Source organism: Polypterus senegalus, chromosome 11 (assembly GCF_016835505.1).
Source record: "Polypterus senegalus isolate Bchr_013 chromosome 11, ASM1683550v1, whole genome shotgun sequence".
In the NCBI taxonomy this organism is placed as follows: domain Eukaryota; kingdom Metazoa; phylum Chordata; class Cladistia; order Polypteriformes; family Polypteridae; genus Polypterus; species Polypterus senegalus.
The window spans coordinates 81,296,995-81,320,362 of record NC_053164.1 but is presented as its reverse complement, the minus strand read 5'-3'; the positions used below and the strand labels follow the sequence as shown (position 1 = coordinate 81,320,362).

The 23,368-nt window shown below is 39.5% G+C and overlaps 1 protein-coding gene across 2 annotated transcripts in view; it reads left to right on the top strand.

The window, feature by feature from the left end:
* LOC120539264 (pecanex-like protein 1) overlaps window positions 1-6,834 on the top strand; it is a 169,497-nt gene extending 162,663 nt beyond the window's left edge. For both annotated transcript variants that reach the window (XM_039769172.1, XM_039769171.1), the window contains exons 34-35: window positions 3,994-4,457; window positions 4,907-6,834. In XM_039769172.1, coding sequence (XP_039625106.1) covers window positions 3,994-4,457; window positions 4,907-5,089 — 647 coding nt within the window. In that variant the 3' untranslated portion in view covers window positions 5,090-6,834. The remainder of the gene's footprint in view (window positions 1-3,993; window positions 4,458-4,906) is intronic.
* Window positions 6,835-23,368: the final 16,534 nt, after the last annotated feature.

The window sequence follows — 23,368 nt, the reverse complement described above, 5'->3', positions numbered from 1 at the left end:
ATTCTATGCACAGTTATACAGTAAACCCTTGTTTATCGCGAACCAGCGAAAAATCTGTGATATGTATTTAGATATGCTTACATTTAAAATTTGCGATAGAGTGAAGCCGCGAAAGTCGAAGCGCGATATAGCAAGGGATTACTGAATATTTCTTTTTATTTTGCTGATTATGGCTTATAGCTAATGAAAACCCAAAATTCAGTATCTCTGAAAATTAGAATATTGTGAAAAATTTCCATATTGTAGACTCAGGGTGTCACACTCCACTCGGTTAAGTAACCCAAAACACCTGCAAAGGTGTCCTGAGCCTTTAAATGGTCTCTCGGTCTGGTTCAGTAGGCCACACAATCACAGGGTGTCTGTGACTTGACAGTTGTCCAGAAGACAGTCATTGACACCCTCCATAAGAAGGGTAAGCCACAAAGGTAAAGAAGCTGGCTGTTCACAGAGTTCTGTATCCAAGCATATTAATGGAAAGTTGAGTGGAAGGAAAAATGTGGCAGAAAAAGGTGCACAAGCAACAGGGATAACCACAGCCTTGAGAGTATTGTGAAGCACAGCCCATCCAGGATTTTTGGGGGAGATCCACAAAGAGTTGACTGCGGCTGGAGTCAGTGCTTTGAGAGCCACCACACACAGACGTATCCGGGACATTGGCCACAACTGTGGCATTCCTTGTGTCAAACCACACCTGGGCTAAGGAGAAAATGGACTGGACTTTTCAAATGAAAGTAAATTTTGCATTTCATTTGGAAATCAAGGTCCCGGAGTCTGGAGGAAGAGTGGAGCGGCACAGAATCCAAGTTGCTTGAGGTGTTTTGTGTGAAGCTTCCACAGTCTGTGATGATTTGGGGAGTCATGTCACCTGCTGGTGTTGGTCCACTGTGTTTTATCAAGTCCAAAGTCAGAGCAGCTGTCTACCAGGAAATTTTAGAGCACTTCATTGTTCCCTCTGCTAACAAGCTTTATGGAGATGTTGATTTCATTTTCTAGCAGGACTTGGCACCTGCCCACACTGCCAAAAGTACCAATACCTGGTTTAATAACCATCGTATCGCTGTACTTGATTGGCCAGCAAACTCACCTGACAGAGCAAGATAAGAGGCACCAGACCCAACAATGCAGACGAACTGAAGGCCACTATCAAAGTATCTTGGGCTTCCATAACACCTCAGTAGTGCCACATGCTGATAGCTTCCGTGCCACACCGCATTGATACAGTAATTAATGCAGAAGGAGCACCAACCAAGTATTGAGTGCGTACATGGACATACTTTTCAGTAGGCCATCATTTCTGTATTAAAAATCTTTTTTTTTTGTTATTGGTCTTATGTAATACAGTAGAGTCTTGCTTATCCAACATTCTGTATTATCCGACGTCCCACCGCAAAAGAAAAAAAAACGCATCAATCGGCAACAAGAACTGCAAGTTGCGAGCGTGAGTGTAGTCTATTTTTTGTTGCTCCTGACTCTACCGCAGCTAATTACAGTAGAACTTTGGTTTGCGAGCATAATTCGTTCTGGAAATGTGCTCGCAGCCCAAAGCACTCGTACAGTATATCAATGCAAATTTCCCCATAAGAAATAGTGGAAACTCAGATGATTCATTCCACAACCCAAAACTATTAATATAAAAATGATTAATACAAAATATAAAGTAAAAATACATAAAGCAAATTAAGCTGCACTTTACCTTTGAAAAGAATCATGTGTGAGTGAGTTTCTAAACTCTTGTAGGATTTCACCCAACAGGACGACGCGAAAAAGAGCGTCCTGAAGCAATCACAGTCTCCCAGCGCTGTAGCAGTTCGCCATAAAAGCAAATCCGAAAAGATGCTATAAGTGCCTGTCGTCGATGGGTGATACAAGGAACATTATAAATGCGCAGGGCACAATATTACTTTCCCCCGATCCTGCCTGACTGCTGTGTCTGTATATAGGAGAGTGGTAAATCCCGCTACAATAAATAAGCGCACTGTTGCTGTTTCAAGCTTAATAAAGCTGGTGTTGCTAAAGTACTAAAACTCAACTTTGTGTTTTCGGGTGCAAGACGGGAACTCACATCACAGCACAAACACACACACACACGCAGTCACAATTCTGTAGTAAACAGTATACGCTCATATGGATGTTGACTATTTGAGTAACGGAGTTAAGGCTCCAGAAACTGCAATTAATTACATTGAGCAACAAGAAGAAGCTACAGGAATCGACATAATGATGCTGCAAAGATGGCAAGACTTGACAGTGAAGAAATGGCACTCATCAGGAAAGCAGACTACTATCAAAAATGTCTTTAAAGCATCACAGGACTGAACTTTATAAGTACAGTACATACTGTATTTAACTGCAGACAATTCTGTAACTGCAAGTTCATTTTTTCAGTTAAAGTATTCTGTTTTTGTTGTAAAACATGATTATTAGGTTCGTATTGTGTAAAATTATAACATAGTTGACATTTAATAGGCTTTTTCTTAAAACCTGCTTTACACCTGCCATTATCCAACATTTTCGACGTTCTGCCAGCCCGTTTATGTCGGATAAGCGAGACTCTACTGTATTCTAATTATTTGAGATACTGAATGTTGAGTTTTCATTACCTGTAAGTTATAATCGGCAAAATGAAAATGAATGCCTGAAATATATCACTCTTGTGTGTAATGAATCTAAACTGCTCAAAACAAATTTAAGGAACACTTTGAAAACGCATCAAATCTCAATGGGGGAAAAAATCATGCTGGAGGTGTGGGTGTATATATATATATATATATATATATATATATATATATATAAAATTATTGAAATCATACAATATTCCATACAAATAAATCAATTTTTACAAACACAAGTTCGAAAACCAATCAACCCCCACCCCTAAGAAAGCGAGCTAAGCCAGCAAAAAGCCTTTTCTGAGTACTCGCCACAAGAAGAGTCACATGAGGTATGCAAAAGCACATCTGGACAAGCCAGAAACATTTTGGAAAAAAAATACTGTGGACAGAATAGACTAAGGTAGAATTATTTGGTCACAACCAGAGGCAACAAGTATGGTGAAAAAACACATCATTCCAGGAGAAGAGCTTGCTGTGTACTGTAAAATGTTATGGGGCTGTGTGGCTAGCGCAGCTACTGGAAACCTAGTTAAAGTTGAGGGCTGCATGAATTCCTCCCAGTATCAGCCGATTCTTGACAAGAATGTTCAAGAGTCAGTCACAAAGTTGAAGTTATGCCGATGTTTCAGCACAACAATGATTCAAAGCACCGTTCAAAATCTACCAAGGAACAAGTACAGTATGTTCTAGAATGGCCAACACAGTCCCCTAGACATGAACATCATTGAAAATGTATGGATTGATTTGAAGCAGGCTGTCCACACTCGGAGGCCATTAAACCTGACTGAACTGGAGGCATTTTGTATGTAAAAATGGTCCAAAATACCACCAACCAGAGTTCAGGGACTTTTTAGTTGCTATAGGAGGCATCTTCAGGTTGTTGTTTCAGCAAAAGGAGGCTCTACTAAATATTGATGTGATTATTCCTTTGGGGTGCCCAAATTTATGCACCTGCCTATTTTTGTTTAAATGCATATTAAATTGGTTCTTCTGGTCTAATAAAAAATATTTCACTACTGAAATGTTGCTGTTTCCATAAGGTATAAAATATGTTAAAATGAGTTGCTGCCTCAAAAGCTTAACAGTTTATAAATTGATACAGTGATTTTTATCAGGAGTTACTAAACCTTTACATAGCACTGTATAACGAGTGCTTGAAATATTAAAAAGAACAAGCAGTACACCTAGTGCTTTACAGTTTGGATGGGTTTGATCCCCCCTCCCAAAAATTACCAATAGATTGAACCTGTTGAAAGCATTGCATATAAAACTTCTTTATTAATATCCTTTTTTGTGTTTTAAGCAGTCCATCTGATAAATATGCTTGCAGTTTTCTGTATATTTGCTACCTTCCTTAATATCTTCTTTATTTTCCTTTCAGGTAGTGAAGCTTCTCAGGCTTTAGGACAAACATGGGCAACAAGGGCACAACCTTTGCCTGCCTCCCTCCTTAACCAATCAGACAGCAGAAGAGAAAGTGGAGTTGCTTCCCTCCAGCGAACATCATCAATCCAAGGTCTATTAGGCCATCGACTGTCAAGCTCCCAGCTTTCTTTCAGTAGTGTTTCCACACCCTCACAGGCAGAGCGGTTTTCTGTGGGCAGCATACTTGAGGGTTCTGTGCAAGCATCTCTGCAGCGAGGACCCCACCGCTCTGGCATGAGCTTAGGAGGAACTTCTGGCCTTGCTTATGAAGGGCTATATGGAAAGTGGTTATTACAAGGCCGAAAAGGCTTTAATGGTTTGCTGATGGGAGAGGGAATTGACAACTCTGCTACTCAGTCCAGTACTAGCATTAACACTGGGCTAGGAACACCAGCAAGGGGCAATGGAGCTCGAGTGCAGGTAAGCAAATGTTGTTCTAAAACTTCCAGGACAATTATGCCAATCTGTTCTGTACTAATATTAAGTGTAACTGTAGAGACAAATTAGCCAAAACACTTTGCTGTTGTGCTCTTTAAACATCCAAAATATTTTCAATAAAGTATTTTGTAGCATATAACAAGTAATCACTGACATAGGTATGCATATATATGGAATTTTTACTGTCTCATTTACTGTCTTAAGTCATCTTTTATGAAAAAAATGCTCTCTGATCTATGAAAATATATAAATGTTGATAGGAAGTCTTGTGTGACTTGGAGGAACTATTTGGAAACTTTTTGCATTGTAAAAAAAATATAAGCAAAGTTTATCTTCATCTTGTTGTTTAAAAAAAAAATAAATCAAAAAGGTCAGTAATTTCATTACATTGCCACGTTATATTACATTTTTTTCTCCCCTCCTTTTTTCAGCCAACATCTCTACTACCCTCTGAACTCAGGGAAGTTCCTGAGGTTGAAGGGGCTATAGCATCTAGTGTGCCATTAAGTGATGCCCAGCCCTTCACAACAGGAGACCTGGACCCCCCTTTACAAGATAAGCAGCTTTCTCAAGATGAACCAGGGGAATTGCCTTTACTGGAGTACCAGCACTGATGGCTGAGTTGTGGATGTAATGGGGTGGGAGTTCTCTCCCTAGTGCATTTGTCTGTTAGGTTCATCCAAACAGAAATCCAAGAAGCTGACTCTAGAAGATTGAAAATTGGCAGTTTGAAATGAACCTGACATTCTTCCCCATCCTGCCAATCTACATGGGTGTGGAAGGAGTAACAATAAAACATATAACAGACTAATATAGTTATTTGGAAATAGTAAAAGAATGTCTGCAATAGAAAATTCATTACCAAATCCTTATTTGGGGCCTGGTTAGCTCAAGGATGTACATGTGCAATTAACTTTTTAATCCCCTCCTGGTACTGTAAGGTAATCGCAAAAGGAAACCAATTCTTGACCAAAGGAGTAAACTGCTGAACAGCCACTTCATTAAATTGCTCTGTGACGAAAGATGCGTAAATATTATGTATGTGCAAAGGGAAAGTGAAGATAGAAAAACCAAACTTTATTTTTTTTTTTTTTTGGTGTGACGGCCCTTTCTCTGTTAAGAGACTCAAACAATGTTGTATAGAAATTACATGCCAGTCGTGTCACAAAGGGAAGTCACTTTACCAAAAAGCAGCACCTGTTGATAGCTTGGTAAAATAATGACATTATGCTGAATATGTTATTTTGCTGCCAATTTTAAATTCTAGCTCCACATGTCTAAATTTTTATTACAAAAATACCAGAACAGTCTGGTGTGCTGCAAGCACCTGTCATTTATTTACTGGGATATTCATAGCCTGCATTCTTGTGACGTTTTTTGCCTTGCCTTCTTTCCCAAAATGAAGATAGAGTAATATCTCTTCTTTATTATATAACTTAATACAACAAAGTTATTTGAAGACTCAGGTCAGTATATAATACTCCTAAGATGAGAGCAACTTTTTAAAAAGAATGCTATTGTGGCACAAACTGATTCCATCCAGCAAGAATGAGAATGCAAATTGATAATCATGTGATATCATTTTTATAAGTATTTAGAAAAAGGTGATTTCACTTTAATATGGTATATCTATTGCAGAAGATATATTTTTCTTATAGGAAAACCTATATTTGAACGACTAGATGATCTGTACACTTAAAGGCATTTAGCCTGCTCCCCTTTGAAACCACAGTGACTGAATTATCATTGCCTTTTAAGAACAGCACCAGATTCACGTATAAAATATACATCTAAGCTATTTTTTTTTCTGACTAAAGCAGGCTGCTAATGGCATTATGCCCTCAATGTTGAGTGCCAGCAAGATAACTCCTTTAGTACTTCAGTCATATTTAAGAAGTAGTTACTTCAGTGAATTGTTACAAAACTGATTATTTCCCATCTTGCAAAAAATTCGGAAAGGACTATTGTGCATATGAGACAAATGAGCAATGAAGATGTATTTGGCCCTGACCATGAGCTTGTCTTTACAGTAGACCAATGCAATGGCATGTTGGGCCTGGCATCTGCAGTGACCGTTAAAGTGGACTGAGGATTTTTCTTTCCCTTTTTTTGTTTTTGGTCCACCATCTCTTTTGTTTGGTAACAGACCTTCAAGGCAATGGTTTTTCAATTTCTGCCTTTGCCCATTTCACTCTTTGGGTTTTATCATCTTCCAATGAACATTCAGGTTAAAAAAAAAAAATGTTGTATTATTGCAATTACAGAAAAACCTCCAACGTTTTAGTTGGAAAATGAGGAATGAAAAGTTTATTAAAAATATTTATTAAGTTTTAAAGTGTTGTCTAGGAGAGGGATTAAACTGGTGTATGTATATATGTATGTATGTATGTATGTATGTATGTGTATATATATATATATATATATATATATATATATATATATATATGTATATATATATGTATATATATATATATATGTATATATATATAAATACTAATTTGAAAAGGGTTTTTTGGGTGGTTATCTGAAAACAAAAGTTTACAACACCATTTTCTGTATGGTTTTGCTCTGTCTGCAGTTGCAGACTTATTGTTTTACCTTGTCTTTGTCATTCATAAAGAAACACTCGTTCAGAATATTTGTCTTGTGAGTTTGTTTGTGAGAGGCTCGCCTTTCTTTCTCTGCGTCGTCTTATGCATTGAATTTATTTTTGGTGTTCAGTTTTGTGCTCTTCTGTTGGACTACTCCTGGGTTGTAGCTATTCAAGGTATTTTGGTGGGTGGGTTGGTGACGCTCCCTGTCAGAAAGAAAAGTTTCAGGTAAGTGTAGGTGCTTGAGGTTTCGGCACACTATTTCCAGTTTATTAATGGTTGCTTATCAAGTTTTTCCATGTATTTAGACTGTGGTACAAGTAGCCTATTAGTGGTAAGAAAAATGTAAGAGCAAGAATTTGGAAACTTGCTTTATTTACATTGTATGTTTAAAGACCCATTAAGAGCAGATAACAATATTCTAAAAAGACTGTTTTGTGCTTTTGAAAAAGCTACACTCCAGTGTGTTGTGGGCAAATCCCCAGTATTTGTAGACCCTTGATAGGACTAACTTTGTCATTTTTAACAACTTCATTTAAGTTGGTTTTATTGAACCTGGGTTCGCTTCCTGGGTCCTCCCTGCATGGAGTTTGCATGTTCTCCCGTGTCTGCGTGGGTTTCTTCCGGGTGCTCCAGTTTCCTCCCACAGTCCAAAGACGTGCAGGTTAGGTGCATCGGCGATCCTAAATTGTCCCTATTGTGTGCTTGGTGTGTGGGGGTGCCCTGCGGTGGGCTGGCGGCCTGCCCAGGGTTTGTTTCCTGCCTTGCACCCTGTGTTGGCTGGGATTGGCTCCAGCAGACCCCCATAACCCTGTAGTTAGGATAGAGCAGGTTGGATAATGGATGGATGGATGGTTTTATTGAGTATAAAATCAAGTTGTTTTTTCCATGAGCCTCAAAGAATACATTTACATTTCATCTCTGCCTCATTGGATTATTTTAAATTTCACTGAATGTAGTGATACGTTTCTTTCCTCTCCTTGTTATGTTTTCCTCACATTTTGAAGTTAAATAATTCAGGTTATTTTTATTTTATTTTTTTTTTATAATAGCTGTTTAGAAATGCCGCCTCACAGCTATAGGGCACTCGTTACATTAGTAACCCAGTTCCTGTCTGGCATTTAATCATTCTCTCCCAGTGATCTTTCCTGAGTAATTTTCATAAGGTGTCCCCCAAAAGAGAAAAGGCTATCATCAACGATCATAGAGAGGATATTATTGACAGTAGGCAACAACAACCCGCCACTCTCCTGAAATCATCCAGTAAAAGGAGTTCCTATGAGATTAACAGTTAACTGATCAGTAAGAGACACGATGAGCCTAAGAAGAGAGAGAGGAACCAACAAAGAGAAGAATTTGGAATTGCGATTGGTAGCACAAAGCCAGCGGTCAGTCGCAAACCTGCAACGGCCGGCTCAAAAGATGTCTTCTTATATCACGAGCTAATAGGAGATAAACTCACAGATACCACTTCTGAACATAGTGGGCAGCGGCTCTGTGGATGGAAATGCCTTGTTTATGAGAAAGGGCAAAGGGGAATGGACTGCTTTGAGCTGAGAGAAAGGCTACAGCAACTCTGATGACCACTCTGTGCAACTGTTAAGAACAAATCCACATCTCCGAATGCACAACATGTTGAACCTTGAGGCACATGGCTTACAATAGCACAAGACCACATTGCTTTCCACTCCTGGCAGCCAAGAACAACAAACTGAGGCTGCAGGGGGCACAGGCTCGCCAAACCTGGACAGTTGAAGATTGGACAAATGTAGCCTGGTGAGATGAATTTTGATTTCTGCTGAGGCACACAGACAACAGCAGGAGTCCATGTCCCCAACCTGCCATGTGTCAACAGTCCAAGCTGGTGGGGGGGGGCAAGGGGTAAATGGTGTGAGGAATGTATTCGTGGCACACTTCGTCATTATTTGAATGCCATAGCCTTTGAGTATTATTACTGGCCGTGTGTATTTATTTCTTCATGGCAACAGTTTGCCCACTTCTAAGGGCTAATTGCAGCATAACAATGTGCCATGTCACAATGCAAAGGTCACCCTAAACTGCCTTTATGAATGTGACAACAAGTTCAGTGGCCTTCCCAGTCACCAGATCTGAATCCAATAAAACTCCTCTGGGATGTGGCAGAAAGGGAGATTCGCAGCCTAAATGTGTAACTGACAAATCGGATGAACCTGAGGGATGCAATTGTGTCAACATGGACAAGATTCTCAAAGGGGTGACCCTTCCTAGTATTAATCTGTCATTGTACTTTTTTATGAGATTATTCATGTCATAACTTTCATTTTCTTTTTTTAATTTTGACCCCAGTGGCATTCCATACAGATGGGATACGACTTGTCATTCAAAACCAGGGCTTCAGGTATTAAAGTAATCAAAGCCAAGTCAGTTTTGATGGTAAAGCTTCACACATCATGGACAGAAGTGCCATCTGTTTAGCAAATATTTTATACAATTCTGCTGTAATACCATCACTGCCTGGTGCTTTCTTGGATAGCTAACAGATTCTCCTTCACTCATAGGGCAGTCACAATGCTCTCTCTCAATTTCTGTTATCGTGCAATTTATATTTTAAATTGAATCTAAAAGGGAAGGCGGATGATTTCCCTAGTGGGACTTGTATAACTTGACTAGTGGGATTTGTATAAATGTCAATAAAATCAACACAAAATAAAAATATTTGTTTGGGATAACTAGTTAACCATTAGTCCATCTGATGTAACGATACACAGTCACCAGTGCTATGTCTGTGCATCCGTAATCTGCTGTTTATTGAACTGATAGATCACATAAACTTAGATGAAATATCAAAACAAATACAGACTAACAAGACAAATAATACAATCAAACAGTAAATTAATATTGTACAGAAATTGCAAAAATAATTTAAAGAAGTATTAGGGGGCTTCATCCACCAACCCCCAGGACTGCCGCTTGTGTATGTGGATTTCACTTTCACCAAACAACAAATCTTTTAATTCTCATGAATAGACCTCGCCATTGGGAAGAAACACTACTTTTCCCGGAAAGCAACACAAATTAGACGATCTACAAGTCTCCGACTTAAAGTTTAAAGCTAAACAATATCTACATACTTCTGTCACATCACCTTTGTCCGTATGTTCGATCTCTTTTCGCTGTTCCTTTATTTCCCCGAGTAATAATTTCCGTTTGTTAGCGCTAATGCGATCCTTACTATCAGTTTTTGAGACTTTAAAATTTTAGTACTTTCAGAATTTCTAACCTGCTCTGCATGTGTATCGCGCCAACGTTTTTGACTTCTTTATGACGTTCTACTCTTTGTCTTTTATTTCCGACCCCGCTGAGAGCACAGGAACTGTGTCTGACAATAGCAGTCACAAGAATGAGAAGCGATTGGACCGTGGGCGTGATTGTAAATGTTTGAGAGGAGGGCGGGACTTGTTAAAATCTCTTGGCAAAAAGTCTTGGCTCGCGGGAGTTGAAATTAATTATCTCCGAGAAAGTCTTGTCCCAGGATTTCCTTCTATAATAGAGAGAGATGAGCACTTAGTTTGGGGTGTCTGGAGAACACTTTGAATTGATAGAAATGAGCAGAAAAGATCCTGAGAGGCGCTTCTTAGCCCACCATGGAGCATTGAGCCTCTGGCTAATTTAGCTGTATTTGTCCAGTTTTGTGCTCATATGGTTAGTGTTCTCTTGTATATTTTGGCATACGCATCCAATAACATTCTGCAACCCTAATGTTTCTTGTACCCTTTGAAGCTGAGTTTTGCACTGCAAAAATGTACCTTATTTTGAAAAAGTGTAAGTAAACGATTGTAAAAGTGCTAAATTCTTAGCTGGATAGTTTAGTCACTCTTACAGCTGGACAATAAATGAACTGCTAGTTGAATTCGGAGTCACTTGATAGAATACTAAAGAATGAAGGGTGTAGCACAGGAGTACAGCAGTGAGTGCTGCTTGAGAAAAGTCTGAGCCCCAAGTTCAACCCCAGTTTGCACTTCCTGTCATTGGCATTGATTTTTTTTTTTTTTATTTCCCAGATACTCCTGTATAAACTTACTTGTGACAATTTAATTCCCAGAATGCACCTTTAAAAAGCATACATGTGGAACTGTCTATACACTAGTGGCTACTGTCGCCTTCAAAGTACTCCCCTTGTGCATCTATAGGGTGGTCCAGATCTAATTATGCAATTTTCATTACACTATAACTTACTAAGTTTATTACATAGAAAAATCACTCAAAAAATCCTGGACCATCGAGAAGTGTGTGAACTGACGACATGAAGAATTGTCTTTGCACCGAACTGGAATCGTCCCTACATAAATCAAAGTCATCCAGATGATCTGGATCACCCTGTATACACTGACTTAAACGGCGTTCTAATTTTTGGAAGCAGGCCTGGAACTCATCTTCCGGAGTACTGTTGAGCAGCTGTCTCACATTCTGTTGGATATCCGTTATATTTGAAAATCTTCATCCTTTTAGTGCAACTTTTAATTTGGAAATAGCCAGAAATCACAGGGAGCTAAGGTAGGTGAATGGACAGGATGATCTAATTGGGTAATCGCACTTTTGGCCAGAAAGGCTCTCCCAGTGGGCGCAGTGTCGTGATGAATGATTCACTTGTCAGGCCACAATTTGGGACTTTTTCTTCAAACAGAATCTTGTCATTTCTTCAGTACCTCTGAATAGCATTGTTGGTTGATTGTTTGTCCCTGTTCAATAAATTCTTAGTGGATTATTCCCTTGTGATCGAAGAAACACACCGGCATGGTCTTAAACGGTGAGTGTGACATGCATGCTTTTTTAAGGGAGCGGTGAACCCGGGGATTTCCATTGCAGGCTCCTTCACATTTTTGAACCTTTTATGTCACTCAAAAAACACTTGACTTTTCCATAGCATCTTCACCGTATGCCACTTACAACAGTTGTAATGTTTCATTGGCACATTTGCTGGTTTTCATGCAAAATGTAATTATTATTAATTCTTAATATTACTCTAAATTTCACTCAACCATTTTTACTCTAAAGTGTACATGCAGACATCTATTACCTTCCCAAAAGCTAACTAACAACTGGCTCTATCAGCTTACAGTTTATGCATGAATTAGAATATTTGTGTGATTTTGATACAATTGCGTCGCTGGTGACACTGCGTGGCCATTCCAGGAATTAAATTGTCACACCTCATACATCTGAAAGACATGTAGACCTGGATGATAAGCACAGTTGTACTTGAAAGTTTGTGAACCCTTTAGAATTTTCTATATTTCTGCATAAATATGACCTAAAACATCATCAGATTTTCACTCAAGTCCTAAAAGTAGATAAAGAGAAACCAGTTAAACAAATTAGACAAAAATATTATATTTGGTCATTTATTTATTAAGGAAAATAATCGAATATTACATATTTGTGAGTGGCAAAAGTATGTGAACCTTTGCTTTCAGTATGTGGTGTGACCCCCCTTTGCAGCAATAACTGCAGCTAAACATTTCTGGTAACTTTTGATCATTCCTGCACACAGGCTTGGAGGAATTTTAGCCCATTCCTCTGTACAGAACAGCTTCAACTCTGGGATGTTGGTGGGTTTCCTCACATTAACTTCTCGCTTCACGTCCTTCCACAACATTTCGATTGGATTAAGGTCAGGACTTTGACTTGGCCATTTCAAAACATTAACTTTATTCTTCGTTAACCATTCTTTGGTAGAACGACTTGTGTGCTTAGGGTCGTTGTCTTGCTGTATGACCCACCTTCTCTTGAGATTTAGTTCATGGACAGATGTCCTGATATTTTCCTTTAGAATTCTCTGATATAATTCAGAATTCATTGTTCCATCAATGAAGGCAAGCCATCCTGGCCCAGATGCAGCAAAACAGGCCCAAACCATGATACTACCACCACCACGTTTCACAGATGGAATAAGGTTCTTATGCTGGAATGCAGTGTTTTCCTTTCTCCAAACATAACGCTTTTCATTTAAACCGAAAAGTTCTATTTTGGTCTCATCCGTCCACAAAACATTCTTCCAATAGCCTTCTGGTTTGTCTACATGATCTTTAGCAAACTGCAGACGAGCAGCAATGTCTTTTTTTGGAGAGCAGTGACTTTCTTCTTGCAACCCTCCCATGCACACCATTGTTGTTCAGTGTTCTCCTGATGGTGGACTCATGAACATGAACATTAGCCAATGTGAGAGAGAGGCCTTCAGTTGCTTAGAAGTCACCCTGGGGTCCTTTGTGACCTCGCCGACTATTACACGCCTTGCTCTTGGAGTGATCTTTGTTGGTCGACCACTCCTGGGGAGGGTAACAATGGTCTTGAATTTCCTCCATTTGTACACAAGCTGTTTGACTGTGGATTGGTGGAGTCCAAACTCTTTATAGATGGTTTTGTAACCTTTTCCAGCCTGATGAGCATCAACAACTCTTTTTCTGAGGTCCTCAGAAATCCCCTTTGTTCATTCCATGATACATTTCCACAAACCTGTTGTGAAGAGCAGACTTTGATAGATCCTTAGTGATGGGTCGCTCGATACTGAGGTTTCGACACTGTGTCTAGCTTTCGAAGCACTGGAACTCGAAGTGCCGCTTCAAGGCTTGTTTCAAATATAGCCGTCACTTGATTTTGAGGCGCTGGCGTAATGACGTCATTGATATCTGCGCAGTCAGCAGTAGATTTGGTCAGTTACTCGTCTGCTGAGCTGCTTTGGCTCAAGGCGTAAAAGCAATTGTTCGTGCTACAGCGATAAGGTGCGTTAACGCAAGTTCAAATCCTAATTGGGGCTCGTATATGTTGAAATAAGGATTCTGTATAAAACAGTTATGTAGTACTTGTCTGTAAGTTAACAAATATATTTTGGAGACATTATGAACAATTTACATTGGGCACCTTTTTCCTTGGTGTGGAATCGTGTCCACCTAGAATATGTAACAAATTGATGAGCATATTTTGCGTAAAGCAGCACGTATTATAATAATCCAGAATCTATTCTACCCCATATCGATCATATCAGAGAAGCTAAGAAACTCTTCACTAAAGCCGACGTATATGCGCAAGACACTCCTCATTAAACGTTTTTACTATTCAGTAATTCCCAGATCTGTAGCTGATTTCTGTTATCGATTTCAATAAAGCAATGTGAGTAAAAGCGTGTGCTGCATAACTAATCACAACTGCCTTTAAAACAGAATTCGCGCCATCAACAGTGTCTTCTGCAATTTTAGAAAAGCCTAGGGATTTCTGCATTAATGAGACAAAAAAGTTGTAAAGAAACATAAAGATCACTCAAGTACTGACAAGAATGAACAGCTGGATAAGCACATCTGGTGCCAAACTTTCAAAAAAGCACCTGACTTTGTCAGCAACATCCTTCCCTTCTGAATGCGTCATCCGAACTGTAGCACAACAGAGTAAATCATTGATGTAAATAGAATTATTGAAAGACTAAGCTTTTGTCGTTTCTGTACTCTTAAACCATTTTCCAGTTACACAATCCGCCGCAGTCACTGTCACATTTAACGTTCCCTGCTCCTTAACCTGTCTTGTTACCCAAAGCATCAACACTCAGTTTTGTTCAAGGCTTTACCGTTCTTCCTTTCATAGACATAAAATACGACACACATTTCCTCTACATACGTGTCCAATAATAATAGTAAACTGGCAAGAATGAGAAAAAACACAAGATGGGAATATTCATGACAACAGCCTCGGCCTCAGGGTGAGAATGTGCCTTGTCACCCATTACGTGAGCTCGTCTGCCACCCCTCAGTTGCACTGGCACACGTTACACTCGGGAGGCAAATGCAATGGAGAATACCGAAAATGTACACCTTCAGAAGTGGAATAAATCGACTGTATAAGTAGAACATTTCAGATGAACTATGAATTTTGTTAGTCATAAACAATGCAGCATAATTATTATATGTGTTGTTACTTTTTTATTTATCCTCACCAAACGTTACATATCTACATGTGTAATGATCATGGGTAATATGTTTATAATCATTCTCACTAAAATACACTGTCAAAATATATTAATGAGCTAATTGAGACACATTAGCCTTTAGGAAATATAAAAAAGCGTAACAGAATGCATTGTTAACGTGACGCACTCTCTACTGACGCGATGTCACGAAAAAAAAGAAACCGCACAGTCCATGAAAACTCAAATCTTCCTTGATTTTTGACCTTATGATTAATTGTCAATATCAAATGAATAAAGTCATTTTAAGAAGATGGCAAGTCTGCTATAGTCAGTTCAATAAGCGCTCCTTTTAAAAAGTTTGCTTATACAGGTGCTGGTCATAAAATTAGAATATCATGACAAAGTTGATTTATTTCAGTAATTCCATTCAAAAAGTGAAACTTGTATATTAGATTCATTCATTACACACAGACTGATGTATTTCAAATGTTTATTTCTTTTAATTTTGATGATTATAACTGACAACTAATGAAAGTCCCAAATTCAGTATCTCGGAAAATTAGAATATCAATTAAGACCAATGCAAAAAAAGGATTTTTAGAAATGTTGGCCAACTGAAAGGTATGAACATGAAAAGTATGAGCATGTACAGCACTCAATATTTAGTTGGGGCTCCTTTGGCCTGGATTACTGCAGCAATGCGGCATGGCATGGAGTCGATCAGTCTGTGGCACTGCTCAGGTGTTATGAGAGCCCATGTTTCTCTGAAAGTGGCCTTCAGCTCTTCTGAATTGTTGGGTCTGGCGTATTGCATCTTCCTCTTCACAATACCCCATGGATTTTCTATGGGGTTAAGGTCAGGCGAGTTTGCTGGCCAATCAAGAACAGGGATACCATGGTCCTTAAACCAGGTACTGGTAGCTTTGACACTGTGTGCAGGTGACAGCTCCTGTTGGAAAATGAAATCTGCATCTCCATAAAGTTCGTCAGCAGCAGGAAGCATGAAGTGCTCTAAAACTTCCTGGTTGACGGCTGCGTTGAACCTTGGACCTCAGAAAACACAATGGACCAACACCAGCAGATGACATGGCACCGCAAACTATCACTGACTGTGGAAACTTTACATTGGACCTCAAGCAACGTGGATTCTGTGCCTCTCCTCTCTTCCTCCAGACTCTGGGACCTTGATTTCCAAAGGAAATGCAAAATTTACTTTCATCAGAGAACATAACTTTGCACAAGGAATGCGACAGCTGAAACCCATGGCTTGCATACGTCTGTGCGTGGTGGTTCTTGAAGCACTGACTCCAGCTGCAGTCCACTCTTTGTGAATCTCCCCCACAGTTTTGAATGGGTTTTGTTTCACAATCCTCTCCAGGGTGCGGTTATCCCTATTGCTTGTACACTTTTTTCTACCACATCTTGTCCTTCCCTTCACCTCTCTATTAATATGCTTGGACACAGAGCTCTGTGAACAGCCAGCCTCTTTAGCAATGACCTTTTGTATCTTGCCCTCCTTGTGCAAGGTGTCAATGGTCATCTTTTGGACAACTGTCAAGTCAGCAGTCTTCTCCATGATTGTGTAGCCTACAGAACTAGACTGAGAGACCATTTAAAGGCTTTTGCAGGTGTTTTGAGTTAATTAGCTGATTAGAGTGTGGCACCAGATGTCTTCAATATTGAACCTTTTCACAATATTCTAATTTTCTGAGATACTGAATTTGGGACTTTCATTAGTTGTCAGTTATAATCATCAAAATTAAAAGAAATAAACATTTGAAATACATTAGTCTGTGTGTAATGAATGAATCTAATATACAAGTGAAATAAATCAACTTTGTCATGATAGTCTAATTTTATGACCGGAACCTGTACAGAAAATAAAACAGAATCTCAATGATACGGGACTCGCAAGTAGTAACGAATAATATGTGACACTGAGAAATTATAATTCCTAATAACGGGAACAAGTAAAAACTACGACTTCCTAAAACAGACACTGTAAATGAAGGCATTTCAATAAATAATTTAGGAGACTTGTGTGTGCATTTCGATATCAATTTAAGAACTACGTAGGCTACCTGTTGTACCATAAACGGTAGCTCAAGCAGCACTTAACAGTAAATAGTCGAACAGGACAATGACTGACTGAAACGAAGTTGCTGCGCCGCTACAATAAAGGCTCACACTGTCATTCTGCATGTTTAGAAGGTGCTGATTGGCTGAAACTGTTTATAGCGAATTGTCCCAAGTTGGAAGTGCAGTACAGCGATCAGAAACGAAAAGACACATTTAGGCATGCTGCACAGTAGTTTGTTTTCTACAATACAAATTCAGTACGACACCAGGCTCTCCAAAAACACAAATATGAAGCTTATTATGTTTTAAAGTGAAACTCTTTATATACACAATATAATTAGGGACGTGTGCCCCCTGCCCGACTACGGCAGCCCAACCTTCCCTCAATAGCTCGATTCGCTCGCTATCTGTCCAAGCTGAAAATATTGTTAAATGGAGGAATTGGAAAAAAAAAAAAACTTTCAAAAGAGGAGAACCGACGACACGAACCCCTGGTGTTTTTACTAAAAGACAGTTGCAATACCACTGAGCCACCTAATCGGGATAATGAGCGAGCTTCCCAAAACTCCCTCAAGGGGGCCCCCCCTCGCTGACAGCAGCCAGCCAACCACGCGATCTCTGCTGCCGGCAAAATACAAAAATTCCTCGGCAGTCATGAAGCGGAATTATGCTTCAGGAAGCCAAAAAAGAAAGAAGAGAAAGGAAGAGGAGGATAAGAAAAAACAAGACAGTGGTAAGTGATAAATTACACACATAAAATAGCTCTACTTGTCTTGTACAAATGGTGCAATTTTGCAGCAGGTAGGCTAGCAGAAATGTGTACTGTATGGCTATGCTGTGGTTCCTTTGCGTGCGTGCGTGAGTGCGTAGGGCCTCCATGTCCATTTTGCTTGGGGCCCTCAAATTCCTTCAAACGGCCCTGTCAATGTGGGATGTGATGAAAGCAGGGACAGCTTACTCAGCATTAGAAAAGGACAGGAAGGAGCAAATATAAGGGATGTGACACACGTGGAAGTAAGAAAGTTTCTTAATGGAGCTTACAGGGAGAAATAAGAAAAGGAGGAATCAAAATGGCACCGAGATTCTTTGCAGTAAAAGAAGGTCTGATGAGATCATCACCCAGAATGGTTGAAGAGGAGTTTGTTTTAATTTAAATTTAATTTCACTGAGGTAAGTTGTGAGCAGAGAAAGCTGTGATGAAGTGTCACTTTTAACACTGAAATCGATCTAAGCATCATCTGCATAAAAATGATAAACCAGTCCAAAGCTACGAATAACTTGCTCAAGGGGAGGCACGGAGATACAGAAGAGCAGAGGATGGCATTTCATTAACAAAGGGAAGTCAGATGGAGGAAGTCCTGCGAGACATTAAGGCATGAGGGTCACCCTGGACATGACATAAGCTGCATGGCCACAACGCCATATGCAATAACTTACTTTTACACAAACTGGGACAGGAGCTTCTCAAGAGGAAGGTAACAAGGCTTAGCACAATAAGGAAAAATAAGCCAGAGCTCCCATCTCAACTGCTGGCCACACAGAATAGGCCAGTGAAGACCTTCACGTTTGTCTAAACAAACGACACATCCTTGGTGCACAATGTGACCTGCACTGGGATAGGAGACCCCATGGCCAGAAATGATAATGGACTATAATGCTACAAAAAGAGGAGTGGAGAATTTAGACCAAACATTACGCTGGATGCTGGCCACAGGCAATTTTTTCAACATACTGAACATCTGAGAAAAAAATATTTTTGTCATCTCGACAACCTTGAACTGAGACTGGAACAGGAAGAAGGAGAGGAGCAGGTAAACCATTGGTGACACCTGACATGCTACTGGGACGACAAGACCCCAACATGTGCAGCAGCCATTGTGTCGATTTAACAGTCCAATCCACAGGGGAACCAAAGACGGCACCCGTAGTGTGTATGCATGGTGAGTGTTTGTGTGGCTCACGGTGTGGACTGTACAGTTATTACAGTATTGTGTAGAAAATGAAAATATTCAGTTCTTCATGATAAACACACAGAATGTGATCTGAGGGTGAAGAGTAAACACGTTATTTACATTGCTTGTTAAAATAAAGCGACCATCTGATTTAAAAAAAAAAGTCCCTCAATAATATATACATAGCAAACATGTAATCATTAGTTGAAATTCAACACAATTATCTTTCATGCTTCTCAAAGAGAAATTAAAATACGATGTTTGTAAACTACTGCATTTGTGAAGCACTGAAGTGCGGGGCCGTCTAAAACTATCACTGAGTGTATTTCAGTAATTTATGGAGCGACTTAGAAAACCACAATATTACATTAAAATAAACTGCTCAAAAAATGAAAGGAACCCTTTTTAATCGGAGTATCGCATCAAGTCAATGAAACTTGTGGACTATTGATGTGGTTAGTGAAGTAGCAGAGGGGCTTGTTCATCAGTTTCAGCTGCTTTGGGGCACTAGATGGGGGGCAACAGTGAGACGACCCCCAAAACAGGAATGAATGGTTTAACAGGTGGAGGAGGCCACTGACATTTTCCCCTCCTCATCTGATTTGTCACTCGTTTTGCATTTGGCTATGGTCAGTGTCACTACTGGTAGCATGAGGCCATACCTGGACCCTACAGAGCTGGCACAGGTAGTCCAACTTCTCCAGGATGGCAGACACATCAATATGTGCCATGCCAGAAGGTTTGCTGGGTCTCCCAGCACAGTCTCAAGGACACTGAGGAGATTCCAGTAGACAGGCAGTTACTCCTGGAGAGCTGGACAGGGCCCCTCGTAGAAGGTCCTTAACCCATCAGCAGGACCGAAGAACAGGATGGGCACTGCCAGAGCATACAAAATGACCTCCAGCAGGCAGGCCACTGGTATGAATGTTTCGGAGCAGACAATCAGAAACAGACTTCATGAGGGTGACCCGAGGGCCCGTGTGATGATGCGGGTTCAGGCTCCATACTCCCATCACTGTTTGGAAGCCCTTGAACCCAACACCGTTGGTCATGTCACCGATGAGCTAGTCAGTGAAGGCAACAATTAAGCAAGGGGATGGTAAAAAGTGAAAATGTGCTTTTATTAAAATGAAATCCAAACAAAACAGGTGTTCAAAATAAAGTTCAATAAACAATCCATAAAAAGAATGTGGAGGTAAAATCAATAAATAGAAAAAACAATCCTTTAAAACGAGGTTAAAACAATGCCATAGAATACCAGGATTGGCAGGTCCACCACTGGTGCCCTGTGCTTTTCACAGATGAGAGCAGGTTCATCCTGAGCACGTGTGATAGACATGAAGGGGTCTGGAGAAGCTGCGGAGAACATTATGCTGCCTGTAACATCGTTCAGCATGACTGGTTTGGTGGTGAGTCAGTGATGGTCAGACTGGGGAGGCATATCCATGGAGGGAGGCACAGACCTCTACAGGCTAGACAACGACACCTTGACTGCCATCTTGACTGCCATTACGTATCGGAACAAAATCCTTGGATCCACTGTCAGACCCTGTGTAGCTTATGTCATGTCCAGGGCAACCCTCATGCCTTAATTTAAAATATAATAATTAAGTTATCTTAATTTTATAATAATACTAGCAGAATACCCGCGCTTCGCAGCGGAGAAGTAGTGTGTTAAAGAAGTTATGAAAATGAAAAGCAAACATTTTAAAAATAACGTAAGATGATTGTTAATGTAATTGTTTTGTCATTGATATGAGTGTTGTTGTCATATCTATATATTATATATATGTATATATATATATATATATATATATATATATATATATATACACAGACACATATATAAACATATATATACATATATATATATATATACACATATATATATATAAATATACATATATATATTAGGTGGGACTCATTAAAAAATTAATCCAATTAATTAGAGGCTGTGTAAGAATTAATCTTGATTAATCGTATGTAATCGACACGTAAATTTGCCCCAAATCGCAAATGTTTTTTTTTTATTTAAAACGGTTTTAGTGGGCTTACAGAATCAAATAATAGACATGGACATGAATATTGTAAACTGAAGCTGTTTTAATTTCTGAAAAAAAGCCTTTAAACTGCATTTGAATTCAAAACAGAAACAAAAATATCATCCCTGGTTAAAATTGGGCAGACTTAAAAATAAAGTGGTAGTTTAAGTACTTTAAGTACATTTTCAGAATAGTATTGTCTTTAAATAATAATAACCAAAATTTCACCATAAAGTGCAGTTTTTCTTCTTAAAAAATAAGTCAGAAACATAAAAGGTAATTTGACCAGCTTACTCTTTAAACTCTGAGTAACATTAGCCAAAATTATTTTGTACATTAGGCTAAAACAGTGTGATCATTGAACATTTTGTAATTAGATGTATTTAGAATTACTAACGGTCACGGAAGTCCAATGATCCCCAGTAAGAGCCACAAAGTCCGCTTTCTGTAATGCATCTAATTTTGCTTGCTTTTCAGTGTGCACAAAACCATGCTTTTATCAAGGCTTGCTCGGAAGTCGAAATGATCAGTCGTAGGAACGCGCTTTATTCCGACTCTAACATTTTTGTAGCTGTGATGTGTGCATCAGTGTAATGGATGTACCAGGAAATCATGCATTGACAAAAGTTCCCGCTTGCTTGGAATTGAAAGTGTGATTAAATGCGTTATTTTTAACGCTATGGAGTACATGCATCGAAGCTTCTCAGCTGTGCTTGTGCTAAGAAAGGGAAAATTTTAAAAATAACGTAACATGATTCTCGCTAACCTAATATTTTTCATACGCCCCAAACCAAGGAGATCGAAGGTAAAATGAATCGGTAGCGCGACATACTCAGTACATCCCTCTCGAATCAACCTCAATGTCGGCGTTAGAGGCTTAAGATTCTACAATTGCCACAGCGTGTGGCTTGTCTATGCTAAAGTATGTATTGTAGATCGGGTATATATATACATTTATATATATACCCGTATCGCAGTGGAGAAGTAGAAGTTATGAAAAGAAAAGGGAACATTTTAAAAATAACGTAACATGATTGTCAATATACAGTAATTGTTTTGTGAGTGTTATTGAATGTTGCTGTCATCAAGGATTTGATTATCATTATTTCTTTCAATCAGGCTCGTATTTGTAGGATGTGTTCAAGTTACATTCCGTGTTTGTCAATCGCTGTAAAGATAAGAGGTTTCATTCATCGATTAGTTCCTTACTGCATCAATAAACAGCTCGCCTTCCTTTTATCTGTGATGTGACAAACTGCATGCACGGGTTTTTTTACACTGTCTTCCTTTAGCAGGACATTCACTTTTTCCACCGTGTGCTTTGTTTCCGCAGTAGCTGCACTTATGAATATGATTGTATGTATAAGACGCTTCATATTTTTTGCTGCCTTCTCAATTGTGTAATTCGGTTTTGTTCAGCACTCTTTGGAACTGTTGCTTTTGTCTGTGCATTGCGCCAGTTCACGGAGCCGCTTGGTGTTCTTGCATCGAAGGTTCCCAGCTGTACTGGTGCCATCTCGTAATGTCAGCTAAGACCCGCACTTAAAACTTTCTCTCGCAGTTTCAATGAGTTTGTGCCAAACACCACCCTGACCATCTCATCTTCCTCTGCATAAGCACAGTCCTTCACCCGTGAATATTTACCGGCAGTGTTTGTATTGGATTGCCGCTGATGGACGGCCTTATATGGGCAGGCACTAAATTACAAACGCTAGTGGTAGCCTATGAACTTAATTTAATATAAACTTACGATTCACGCCGTGCTTTGTTTCCGCAGTAGCTGTACTTATGAATATGCTTGTATGCATCATTTGCTTCATAATGTTTTTCTGCTTTCTCAATTGTGAAATGGCGTTTTGTGCTGATCGCTGTTTGGAGTTCTTCCTTGTGCTCTACGTACTTACGTAGGAGGCGTGATGATGTCACACGAAACTCCGCCCCCCACGCCATCTCCAACTCAAGACTCCATTACATAATATGGGGAAAAATAGCTTCCAGTTATGACCATTACACGTAGAATTTCTAAATGAAACCTGCCCAACTTTTGTAAGTAAGCTGTAAGGAATGAGCCTGCCAAATTTCAGCCTTCTACCTACACGGGAAGTTGGAGAATTAGTGATGAGTCAGTGAGTGAGTGAGTGAGGGCTTTGCCTTTTATTAGTATAGATAATCTAATATCACAGCTCCAGCTGATTCAAAACTCAACTGTAAGAGTCCTGACACGGACCACCAACAGCGAGCACATCCCAGCCATCCTGCTGCACCTTCACGGCCCCCTGTGTCTTACAGGACTGAA